The following is a 12,213-nucleotide window of genomic DNA, read 5'->3' as shown; positions in this document are numbered from 1 at the left end:
CTCTTGGCCCCAGTTTCCGCCCCTCTGGGACTTTGTGCGCCATCTCCTGAGAGTCTATTTATGGCTCAGACCCTTCAAACTGACACTTTAGGATAGGTTGATTAAGAGTCAGCGATGCTCTCTGGCCCCGCAGTGGAGAGGAAAAAAGTCTGGGCCTCCACTCTTTTGGCTCCCCCAGCAGCGCCTAGGAAGACATCAGTGCGCAGGCGCGGCGAGAGGCCCAAGGCTACTCTCAAGAACTATACCTGGAAGGATTGTGTTTGGGGAGCTGGATGTTTTCTTGTTTTCGGAGGAGTGCTGTAAATGCTTGGAAGGATCAGGAACCCCTCCTAAACTCTTTCTATTCTGGCGCTTTCAGCGCAAAGCGCTCAGAATTTTGTCCCCGCGCTGGAAATTCTGACCTCCTTGGTCAGTTCAGGTGCAAAATAAAATATTTTCCCTCTCACTTGCTTCTCCTGGCCCCCCTCCGCATGGCTTCTTCTGAGACTCTCACAGTTAGCAATACAGATTGGCAGGGTGAGGAAGAGTAGAAAAGATCTGGCGTTTGGGCTGGGGGTATAGTTCAGTTGGTAGAGTGCTTGTCTAGCATGAATAAGGCCCTGGGTTATTCATTCTCCAGCACCACCAGCACCAGCACCACCACCATCCCAAAAGATTTGGCGTTAATCGCCAAAGAATGCAGGGATCCCCAAACCCCGCTTAAAGGAAGGTCAAAGAACCATTCCGGGGTTTAGCAGAGACCTCCTGGAGGCTGCAGGTGCTGGGGAAAGGCGAGGCCAGACCGACTCAGGATGAAGGGTCGGGATTACACTACCTGAAAGGGTCTATTCTTCTGGCCTATGCCGGAGCTTTGCGTTCGGCCTCCTGTGAATGGCCAGGGCACGCTTGAGGACCAGAGGCAGCAGATCGGAATCTTTTCCCCGTCGGCTCCCTATCTCACCTCTTTGAGGGAAATGAGTTCTGGTGGGTGGGCCGCAAGACAGAGTCTGGAATGTGCCTCTCTCTCGGGTCATGGGAATTGCTGTCTATTTCAAGGGAGCGGGTGGATATTAGACATAAAAATTTCCTGAGAGCAGCGCTGGGGAGTAGACCAGAAATGGGATACCCAGGAGTCAGCTCCCCAGGAGCCCTGAATCAAACTAGACCCTCACCCTCCTCTTTCACCTTGACGCTCACACCCAGCTCCTGCCCAGGAGGGGACTTCTCAACACCTTGCCGTGACCAATTTTCACCCTCTGAAGTCTCGACTACCGTCTACGACGGTAGAGGTGGTAATAAAACTAAAACCCAAACTAGTACTAGTACTAACACACATAATCAGTTTGAAATGACTTCCCAATCATCCCCAAAGCCAGAGAAGGAAGGGGCTGCAAAGGTCTGGGAGCAAGTGCCCTGTCCCAGGTCCAGCTGGGTTTGAAAATTGGGGCGGTGTGTGTTTTGGAGTGTGTGTGTGTGTGTGTGTGTGTGTGTGTAAAAGGGGGAGTGCTGGTTCCGGAGGGGGGTGGAGAAAAGCCGGGAGGACAGAAGGAGGAGGTAGAGTTTCAGAGCGGGGAGGGGGGCGCCTGGGCGCAGTGACGGGAACCAATGAGCTGCCAACTCGCGCGTCTTCTGCGTGACTGCAGAGATTGACGTGGAGGACACGTCAAATTGATTCCCGCACGCTGCAGCTTCCCGGTCAGACGAATTTCTCCCAATCGGATGAAGTTCACCCTGGGCCTGGGGTCGCGGGCGTGGAGAGTGTCCTGGGAACGGGCGACAGAGGCGGGGGCAAGTCCTGGGGCGGGCAGTGGCGCGCTCCGCGGCGGCGCACTGCGCGTCTCCAGCCCGCGGCCCGGCCGCCGCGGATCTAGGCTCGCGCACGCCCTCCCTCTATGCCTCTCCGGCGGTGGCGGCGCCCGAGCTCTCCCGGACTGCTCCGGGCCCAGCCCCCGCCGCTCCGGCGCCAGGCAACTGGTTGGCTCACGCGCTATGGGTAAGAGAGGAGAGGCAGTCAGGGCGCCGGAGGGCTGATGGGGTGGGTCGCGACTCCGCACCTCCCTGTCCTCTGCTCCGCTTTTCCTGGCCAGAAACAGTTCTGGGTCCTCGACGACCCTCATTCTCCTCATATCCCCAGTCCTCGAGGAGCAGTTCCTCAAGTTGGGGAGGGGGTCTCAAGTAGGCGCGCCCAAAGTAGAGAACCCGCATTGAATGCTAGCGCGCGCAGTGAGCCCCTCGGCGATCCCCAAGACTGCTCAGCCTCTTAGACCTGGACCCAGGCGTTTTGCCTCCGGACTCTGAGCTGTCTGGGGATCTGTGGGTCACCTTCCGAGGCGCGCCTGGATACAGTCCATCGCCAGGCATGGACATCCTTGGCTAACCCACCGGTATTTTCTTCCCCTCCTGCTCAATTCTCGACCGGCGCGTCCGCAGAGCAGACCTACGGCGAAGTGAACCAGTTGGGCGGCGTGTTCGTCAATGGCCGCCCCCTGCCCAACGCCATCCGCTTGCGCATTGTGGAATTGGCACAGCTGGGCATCCGACCCTGTGACATCAGTCGGCAGCTTCGCGTCTCCCACGGCTGCGTGAGCAAGATTCTGGCGCGCTACAATGAGACGGGCTCCATTTTACCCGGGGCCATCGGGGGCAGCAAACCCCGCGTTACCACCCCCAACGTAGTAAAGCATATCCGGGACTACAAGCAGGGAGACCCCGGCATCTTTGCCTGGGAGATTCGCGACAGACTGCTGGCTGACGGCGTCTGCGACAAGTACAACGTACCCTCGGTGAGCTCCATCAGTCGCATCCTGCGCAACAAGATTGGCAGCCTAGCGCAACCTGGGCCATACGAGGCAAGTAAGCAGCCGCCGCCGCAACCTGCACTGCCTTACAACCACATCTACCAGTATCCCTACCCCAGCCCGGTGTCACCCACCGGCGCTAAGATGGGTAGCCATCCCGGGGTGCCGGGCTCGGCGGGCCACGTCAGCATTCCGCGTTCATGGCCCTCGGCACATTCGGTCAGCAACATCCTGGGCATCCGGACGTTTATGGAGCAAACAGGTCAGTCGTGGTGCCTTCTGTAGCCCTCTACTAAAGGGCAGACTTGGGAGCGGGCAGATATGCGGGTGATGGGTTATACTCGCCCTCGTTTTTAGACTGGTTCTGGCTCAGGAAAGTGTTGGGGGGAAGCTAGGGGTCCAGATCCTTCTGTGGGAGCCCTCGGACATCTTGAACTTTTTATGACAAATACGGAAAATATTTCCCAAGTGGAAGAGAAGTCGCCGACCACAAATCCGAAGGCCTGAAATTGCATTTTTTTTCATTTTGCAAAAAGAATGCAAACCCCTATCGCCAAATCTAAACCAAACAAACTTCTCAGGCCATTCTGCTACCCTATCTTTAGCTTTCAGGATCCCTCACAGTTACCCAGTTTTCTGTCCACCCTCCCAGACCCAGGGGGCTCTTCTGAGAAAAAGGAGTCGTGTGGTCAGTCTTGTCCAGTGTCCTAGATTTCTATCAGGTTCCCTTGGCCTTGCAAGTCTTGTGACAAGTACAACGAACCCTCGGTGAGCTGGATTTGCCAGTAATGGCCACCACCTGCTGCAGCTACAGTCACAAGACTTGCCCTTTGACTGTAATTAAAACACAACCAGCTGTTGGTCATCTCTGGTGAAGTGAAAAGTGGGAGGTTTGGGACAACTATGGTGTCTGCCTATGGAAGGTCATATGTGGACCAAATCTGGCTGTCTTCATACAGCTGGCAGGGGAATGGTGTTCTCTTATGGTAGTAGACTCAGTGGGAGGGTAAGAAGCAAAATCCATCATAGCCCTGGAGAAAAAAGGGACAGCTTAAAAGAAACTTGCATGCTTTTACCCTTGTTTCAGTGGGGCAGACCTCTCAGCATACTGTTTTTCCTGGGGCTCTAACACAGTCTGAGCTGTGGCGGAGTCACCTCTCAACCAACAGCCGCTAGACCAGTGCTCAGATTTGGAGCTTTCCCTCTTTCCCCCCAAGTGCACATAGGCGCTAGGAGCAGCTATGTGCCTGGAACACTTCACTGGGTCCCAGGATTGGCTCCTCTTTTAGAGTAACAGGAATAGAACTATCTATCTCTCAATCCCCTATACGCTTATTGAAACGTTAAAATATCTACACAATATTCGGCAGGCTGCCACGAATTTGAACTTGGATCTTTCAGAAATGCCGTCTTTGGAGAGTGGAATGGCTGCCTTGGCCTGGTGTGTCTGGTCCCTGCCCCCTTGGGCCGCGGGTTTCGTGAGAAGCGGGTCCAGGGCTGAGAGGAACGGAGCGTAGGCCCCTTCACCTTTCTTTCTCCTAGCCATCTAGGAGTGAAAGCGAAACCCAGGTCCCGCTGCTTCTCTGCTAACGATTGCTCCCTGAATTGTTTGACCATCTCCAGGTGCTCCAGTGGACGCCTAGTTGAGCCTCTGGATACTAGCCTGGGTAGTTGATTGTTGGCACGCGTCTGGGTTGGAGGGTCAAGCCAAGATTGGAATGTGCGTTTTAATCCATTATGTGTCCCCAGCAGGGGCCCTGGCCGGGAGCGAAGGCTCCGCCTATTCCCCCAAGATGGAAGAATGGGCCAGCGTGAACCGCACGGCCTTCCCTGCCACCCCAGCAGTGAATGGGCTGGAGAAACCTGCCTTGGAAGCGGACATTAAATATACTCAGGTAACCCGGACGCAGGGGAGGTAGGTGACTTGCACTAAGGGTCTCCCAGGAGAAGTCTACCTGGCAGGCAGATCTTGTGTCTGGCGCCAAGCAGAAAATTTTTGTACTTTTCCTCAAGAGCCCTAGTTTGGGGGAGGCTGGCTTTTGAGGGGATTGATCTGCTTTTTGCCAAGGTTCCTATGCTAACAAAGCTGGAAGTTCCAGACCACACTCCGATGGTGTGTACCATGACTTCTTTATCTTTTATTATCGTTTATAACGTTTGGATAGATTTATAGAAATCATTTTACCAAAGAAAGAGTCCTTACTAGGAAAACCAGAGACCAGGCCTTGTGTAGGGGCAGCAGGGTGAAGTGAAGACCCCACTCCACAGGTCAGCAATCGCGTGTACTGGAGAAGATAGGGTCTTCTGACTCTCTACTGACTCTCTGTGTCTCTTTACCCCCGCAGTCGGCCTCGGGCATCTCGGCTGTAAGTGGCTTCCTTCCAGCCTGCGCTTACCCAGCCTCCAACCAGCACAGCGTGTATAGCGCGCCAGGCGGCGGGTACCTTGCCCCCGGCCCGCCTTGGCCACCGGCGCAGGGACCCCCGCTGGCACCCCCAGGGGCCAGCGTCACTGTACACGGCGGGGATCTTGCAGCAGCAATGACCTTTAAGCATCCTAGCCGAGAAGGTGAGGGGCACAGGCTGGGAGGGGATCAGATGAAGGGGTAAGGAAGGGTGGAGAGGAGAAGGGTGAGCTACCAAAAAGAAGCGGTGGAGGTGGGGGGATAGAGCAAAGAGAAGGAGGAAGAGGAGGAAAGCCGCTGGGTATAAGTTCTTGCTTTAAGTTTAAGGTTAAGATATTAATCTTGTCCCTTCTTGAGCAAATTCATTTCCAACAGGTGTTCCTAAGAGACACCTGATGTTGAGGGAGGCCGGGACTCATATAGACAGTGGGGGAAGAGGGTCAGTTCTGCAAACAGGACTCCTGGGTTTGGATCTGCTTCTTGTACTTTGGCCAAGTTATTGCTCCTCTCTGGGCCTCAGTTGCTCCATTACCAGAAGAGCCTAGAAAGCACCTTCCAGGCCCACATTTCTGTGACCTGCTAAATTTTGATTTAATCCATGGTCAGGATCATGAGGCCCATCAAAATTTGATTTTCCCTTTAATATGGGAAACATTTATTCACACATGAGTTTCCATTTTCTTCTTTGATGAAAGAAATGGTCGGATTTGTTAATTTTAACCTGCCTGTGTTTAGATTCTGATCACCAAAGATTGGCAGTTTCACCTACTTTGGGGCCAAATAAGGGGTAGGCTGACATCTCAGGGGGTCCCAGCCTCAGCAGAGAAGGGGACGGGGCACAGGACCTGAAGGATGGAGTGGGGCCCAAAAGATATTCCTGAATATCTTTACCAGTAGATTTGCCTCACACCTGCTGAGTGTGTGGGGGGGTAGTGGTGGCAGGTGGTAGTGAACTGGCAGGTGACCTGAGTGGCTTCCTCCTTGTTGCCTCCTAGACAAAAATTGCTGTTTCCAAATAGTCTTGGTGAGATAGGATGGCATTTATCTATGTGTGTGTGTGGGGGGGGGAATTAAGTGCCATCCATAGCAGTGAAGGAACTTTCCTATTTCTACCTTTTCTAAAACATACACATCCTGGAATGTTAGCATATGCTGATTTGCCTAATTATAGACACATTTTTTCCTAATTATAGACAAGCAAAATAAATTTACAAAAAATTGAGAATTAGAACTCCTTTAACTTTTAAGTAACAGGATACTACCACTTGTTCATTTAGAGGAAAACTCAGATGAAGGAAATTTTAGAAAGAGACACCCATCCTCTGTGAACCCCAGGGATGTCTGTTGAAATTAAAATAAAAATGGAATTTTTATCGTTGCACAAATAATTTTACTGAGAAGGTACATTTAAATTAAAAAAATAAATCTACAAATTTAAATGATTTCTGCTGGGTTGACCCCAAGGAAAGGAAGACTTAGAAAAAGGATCCAGTGTCTTTAAAAGATGCAGTCATTTTCCAATAGAGCCACTTTGTTTTGGAGGCACTTCAAAACTCCACAGTATAAATAAATTTGTGAAGTGTAAATAATTAACAATCCAAAGGTAAAATGTAGAATATTCTAAACTACTTCTAAATTTGGGAGGGGATGTAACTTTAACAGTTTGGCTTATTGTTGATTGACTTTCTTTGGTAGATATTACATTGGTGATTAAAATAATAATAATTTAATGTTATGATCTTTACAGTTCTTTAAAAGGTTCAGGTAAAGGATCAAGGTCTAACTCAGGTTCATCAATAATAATGATTTATTAAATGTTTTTTGTTCAAAGAGCATAAAATAATTATTTATTATGTGTCTGTTTTCACAGCATGAGAATTATATGTACACTTGGGTTATGAATTTTTTGATAGAAAAACTGACTTTGACCCCTGCCCCAACTGGTCCTTGAAAAGATAAAGTAATACAAATTACTGTCACTTATTTTCTAATCATTTCTTGAAATTAATATCTTCAAAGAAACCTAACCCATAAGATAGTTTGTTGTCACTAATTGCTCAGTTTTTTTATGGTAAGAATAGCATTCATTAAATTTGTTTTCGGCAGAAAAAATTTCATTAGAAAAACTGAAAACAAAACAATATCATGAATACTCAGTAAAAATGCTTTTGATCATCTAATGCATACACATGACAATGACACATTCACATATATATGTATATGTGTGTGTATATATATATATCTTGCATATATATGCACATATAAATATGTATATCCTTCAAATTATACACAGTTAGACATTTTATAGTTATCAGAAGGAAAGCTTTTTCAAATGCCAAATTATGCATCACAATTTATTAATTTTATTTTGGGAAAGGTAATGGGTTTGGGTACTCTACTATGTAGGCAAGAAAATATGATCTACATTTTCCATCCCCTGAAGAAAACTAAATCTTAGGAACTGAGAAAAGAATAGGAAAATCCACTTCATCTTCATGTGGAGGGGCTAGTGTTCTATAAATTTAACAGTTATCCAAACGTCTTCATAGCTGGGGGAGACCCCCTCCTAAAGTGAAAGACCCCCACCAGACCCCCACCAGACATTCCCTCAAGACAGTTAGTATTTGCAGCAGTATTTTTAGCAACCACCTTACTGTCAGGGTTTAAAAATCCCTCACAGCAGGATTTAGAAAGTCTAAAGATTTGGAAATCATATCTGTAAGATATTGTATACATACATACAAACAAAATGTGTTGTCTATATTTGTTAAAGGTAACTTGCAGCTTTCCCCCAATTATCTCTGCTTCAAAATTAGTTTTTAGGAGATCCTAAAAGGATCACTAGAGCGCTAGCATTCACTCGCCATAGAACTCCCCTGTCAATGCCAGGCTCTTTTGACCTAGCTCTGGGAGACTACTTCCCAGATCACCCGTGCCTCTGATGTAAGGTCCCGGTGCAGTGGCCAGTTGCGATCCCTGTATTTTAAAAAAGGTCTGTCCGTATTCCTTACCCCACCCTCCCCTAGCCGAGTAAAGGAGCTTGCAGAGCTCCTAACAAGGGTTTATGCTTCCGAATCCCCCAGACAAACTCACCCACATATCCTTGAGTCCTATGATAGGAAATAGAATAGAATGGAATGGAAGGGGAGAGTGGGTCCCAGGGAGGGATTACAACAGAAAGCACTAAAAACACAGCAGGATTCGCCCCTGAAGGTGGGGTGGAATCTAGCTGCGGGATCCCACGTGTTTATTTTTCAGGAGCCCATTTTCTTGCTTGTCTCTTTGGTAGAAACACCTCCTCCCCCTCAGATGTTTTCTAAACAAGTCCTCACTTTGAAGTGTGTGTATAGAGTGAAAAGAAAAGGTCTCAATACTTGTGACTTGGCAGCCACAACTGTGTTTAGGAAAGAGCTGAAAGGTGGGGAAAAGCCCAGGGGTCTCTCTCTCTATTGGAAAGGTCTGTAGACCTCTTTAAAATCTCTGCGAAACCAAATGTGTGTGTGCATGTGTGTGTTTCCCTGGCACATGAGATGTGGGTTCTTAGTTCAGGCAGTCACAGCAAGTTGTGCCTGGGTCTGGGCTGAGAACTTCTGCAGGAGAGAAGAGGGAGGGCGTGGGCGGGTGGGTGGGGGAGACTTCTTTCTCAATCCGAATTGAGGCTTCTAAACTCTTCCTTTAAAGGAGGATTTATTGGCCGAAAAACAGAACATTGAAAATAGGCCCCTTTAGGTATAAACAGCTTGTGCCTTCTGGTGCAGGAGAAGCTGAGCGCCCGGGACCGGGAAAGGAAAAATAGGGTTGCACAATCATAGCGTCACTTTTTGGCTTCCAGTAGCAAAACTTGGGCCCCTTCCCAAAACCCCAAATAATAGAGCAATACACAGAATACCGCCTGATCTGGCAAGCTGACTGTCACTTAATACGGAGGCCCATCGGCCCTAGGACGTGCTGTGCCGGCAGTGGTGAGCGCATCTGGATCCCCAGATCTCGTGGGTACAACGAACTCTGCAGCTCCCTCAAAGTGTAACCTCTTCCTGTGTCAGAGGGCTTCAGGCTGCACCCCCAGGAATATTTGTCTGTTGGCTCTTTTCCCACATGATTTCCCCCTGTGCCCACGTCAAGAGAGCCCGGAGCTAAGCCGCGCGCATCAGCGGAGATGATTACGCCTTGCACCTGTGTGCTCCGCTGCGCGGCGAAGATGTCAGCTCTTGGCTTCTGTCTGCTCCTGTCGGCTCCTCTCTGGTGGAAGCCTCCATTGGATCTGAAAACCTCTCTCTTCCTGCATCAGTCACCTTCTTTACTAAGCGGGTGGTGACAGAGTTGAGAGGTAAAAGAAATAGCATCCGGTGTTCACCACCCGGAGTTAATGGTGGTCCAAGTGACCATTTATGAGATCCACTTGCCCAGCTCCCCTTATACTTGATTCCCTTAACCCACGAACTTCTAAGTTTTCATTTCTATATAGAACGGTGGTAAATAATGAATTAAAGGGAGAGGGAGGGGCGGGCATGTATGGGCTCATGAGGCCTTTGGAGAGCACTAAGCAGCGAGCGCATCCAGCCCCCGTCCTGCAGGCATCCTGGCTCTCTCTTGGCAAGGTGCTAGGCAGTGACCCGATGATCCTGTGCTTCCTCCTACAGTGGCCGACCGGAAGCCTTCCAGTCCAGGGGGCAAGGCCCCCGACGCCCTCAGTAGCTTACATGGACTTCCCATCCCGGCCTCCACCTCCTAGGGGCAACTCTTCCCCAGCCCCAGCCCCAGCCTGAGCCTGAGGAAACTGCAGACGGCTGGGCGGCCCAGGGCGCCCAGCTCCGCCCTGCAGCGGTGGCGCAGCGAGACCCTAGGACACGAAGAGGAGGAAACCGACCCGGGCCGGCGGGGACACATTCAGTCAACCCTGGCTACGTTCTGCCTCTAGCCTGACCAGCACAGTTTCTTTATGGGCCGGGGTATTTTGACTTTTCTGAACTTTGGCTTTAGACCGTTGCACCCTCGTGGAGATTCTTGCTCCTGGTGGCGTCCCTTGCCCTGCCAGACTCAAATTTCTTTTTTTTTGTCATCTTTTTCTGCTCTTCCTCCCTTCCTCCTCCCACTTCTCTTTCTCTCTCTCCCCTTTTCTTTCTTTCCTTTTTTCCTTCTTCCATCTCATCCTACTTTACCTTTCTCTCCCTCCCTTCCTTGGCTTTGCCCTCTCCCCCACCTTTTTCCTTCTATTTTTCCCCTCCTCCCCTTTCCTTTGGTTCATCCCGGTGGTCCATGCTCTTCCTTTTCTTTTTACCCCTTTTATCTTTGGGGGCTTTATTTCCTTTCATCTGTACAACTTCCCTAACCCTGTACCTTTCCCTGTCTGGAAAGCCCCAGACCAGTCCTGTGACCGTTCCTTCTCTGAAGCCCCCAACCCTTTGAGTCCCTTAGGTCTAAGGGGTCTTGGAACTTAGAAAGTGGACAGAGAAGCCACAGCACTCCCCCCGGGTCTTTTTTTTTTTTAGTGCTGGGAATGGAATTCAGGACCTGGTACCTGCTAGACAAGCCTTGTATCACTGAGTTACATCCCCAGCCCTGCAATAGCCTCATTTTATACTTTTATAACCAACTAAAACACAACCTCGATGGTCAAATTGTCTTTGTTCCTCAGTATATTGGTGGAAGTCTGTATTTTCTCAGTGCTTGGTGGCTGGGCTTCTCTTTACTTCTGAGATGATGTCACCCCAAAGAAGATTGGGGTAAGAGTAAGGGACAGAGTAAGGGACAATGGGGCTGTTGGTGTTTTCAGTAATTAGAAAACTAGGGATCCTGGAGGAGCCCCCTCCCACCCCTCAACTCTCAAAACTTGGGTAACTGACAGATGGTAAAGGTATTGGCATTGATTTTGGTGTTCAGGGACCAGAATGATTGCTAACTTAAACCACAAACTGCTTCCAGGTACCAAGGTTCATTTGGGCTTCTTGTTCAAAAAGGTGGGTGGGTGGGCTCAGAAAGTATCTGCTAGAGCTAGATACATGGGCTGTTCACTGATTTCAAGTCCAGGCACATTGGTGGTGGGACCCTGGGGGTATAATGCAATTGTGTAATCTTAAAAAGATCATTGGTGAAGAGTCTGACATCACCTGTTAAATATGGCTGCCTTTGAATAAAGGAAAGCATCTGAAACTTACTTGGTAAGGGTGAGCAAGCCTGTGTCCCTGTGTTGAGTTTTGTGTACTTACCACAAAGCCACCCCAGCCCCTGACTTCAGAATGAACACTAGCAGAGGAAATTATTTAATTGGTTTATTCATGAGCATTTGCAACTCTAGTTGGGCAACAGGTAGGAAGAGAAAGTCGAATGAGTATTTGTTAATGGGTGGGCACCCCTGATGTACCTGACAGCTCCTTTTCTACTTTGTTATGGGCTTGATTTCTAGAGTCCTAGAAAATGCCAGATGAGCCATGGGGAACAGAGATAGACAATATGCAGAAATCATCCTAAAGTGGGCAAAAGGCAATGAACAACAACAAAGGGTTTCTTCCACCCCCAGAACATTTCTAACATTCTTAAAAGCTAAAGGAAATTATCTCAGGTTACCAAATAATCTTTGTTTTTTTTTTTTTTTTAAGCTACAAAGCAGTTTCTGGCTGGTGGTTTTGTTTTTCCTCCTCGTTTGGCTTTCTAAAACTGATGGAAGAGATTTTTGAATTGAAGTTATTGCTTGTAAGTGGAGCTGCCTGCTTGTGCATGGTCTGCTCTGGACCCATCAAGAAAACCAGTGGGAAATGGTTTTCATTGTACCTTTTTTTTAGCCACAGTACCTATTTTTTTTCCCACATAGATATTTTTCTTCACAAGTTTTCAAAGCCTCTTGTCTTTGAAAAAAGTTCCATTTTATAGACAGGTATACTAAAGGGCTGGGATTTAGTTTATTTTTTTGTAGACCATATAGCAAGTTGTGATTCACAGAGCTTGGAAATGAAAAATGGGTGACTTCTGCTCATTTAAGAATCAGGACTGAGACATGAACTTGGAGATGGGAGTTGTCAGACTTCTGAGTGCCAG

At 48.9% G+C, this 12,213-nt stretch overlaps 1 protein-coding gene across 1 annotated transcript; it reads left to right on the top strand.

The window, feature by feature from the left end:
• Positions 1 to 1,698: 1,698 nt before the first annotated feature.
• Pax1 (paired box 1) lies at positions 1,699 to 9,913 on the top strand. The gene is made up of 5 exons (XM_076848909.2): positions 1,699 to 1,972; positions 2,410 to 3,039; positions 4,530 to 4,672; positions 5,123 to 5,345; positions 9,822 to 9,913. The coding sequence occupies exons 1-5, from the start codon at positions 1,699 to 1,701 to the stop codon at positions 9,911 to 9,913; spliced, it is 1,362 nt and encodes a 453-aa protein (XP_076705024.2).
• The last annotated feature ends 2,300 nt before the right edge of the window (positions 9,914 to 12,213 follow it).

The sequence above is a fragment of the Callospermophilus lateralis genome, chromosome 3 (assembly GCF_048772815.1).
Source record: "Callospermophilus lateralis isolate mCalLat2 chromosome 3, mCalLat2.hap1, whole genome shotgun sequence".
NCBI lineage: Eukaryota > Metazoa > Chordata > Mammalia > Rodentia > Sciuridae > Callospermophilus > Callospermophilus lateralis.
This window is presented reverse-complemented; position numbering and strand designations above follow the sequence as displayed.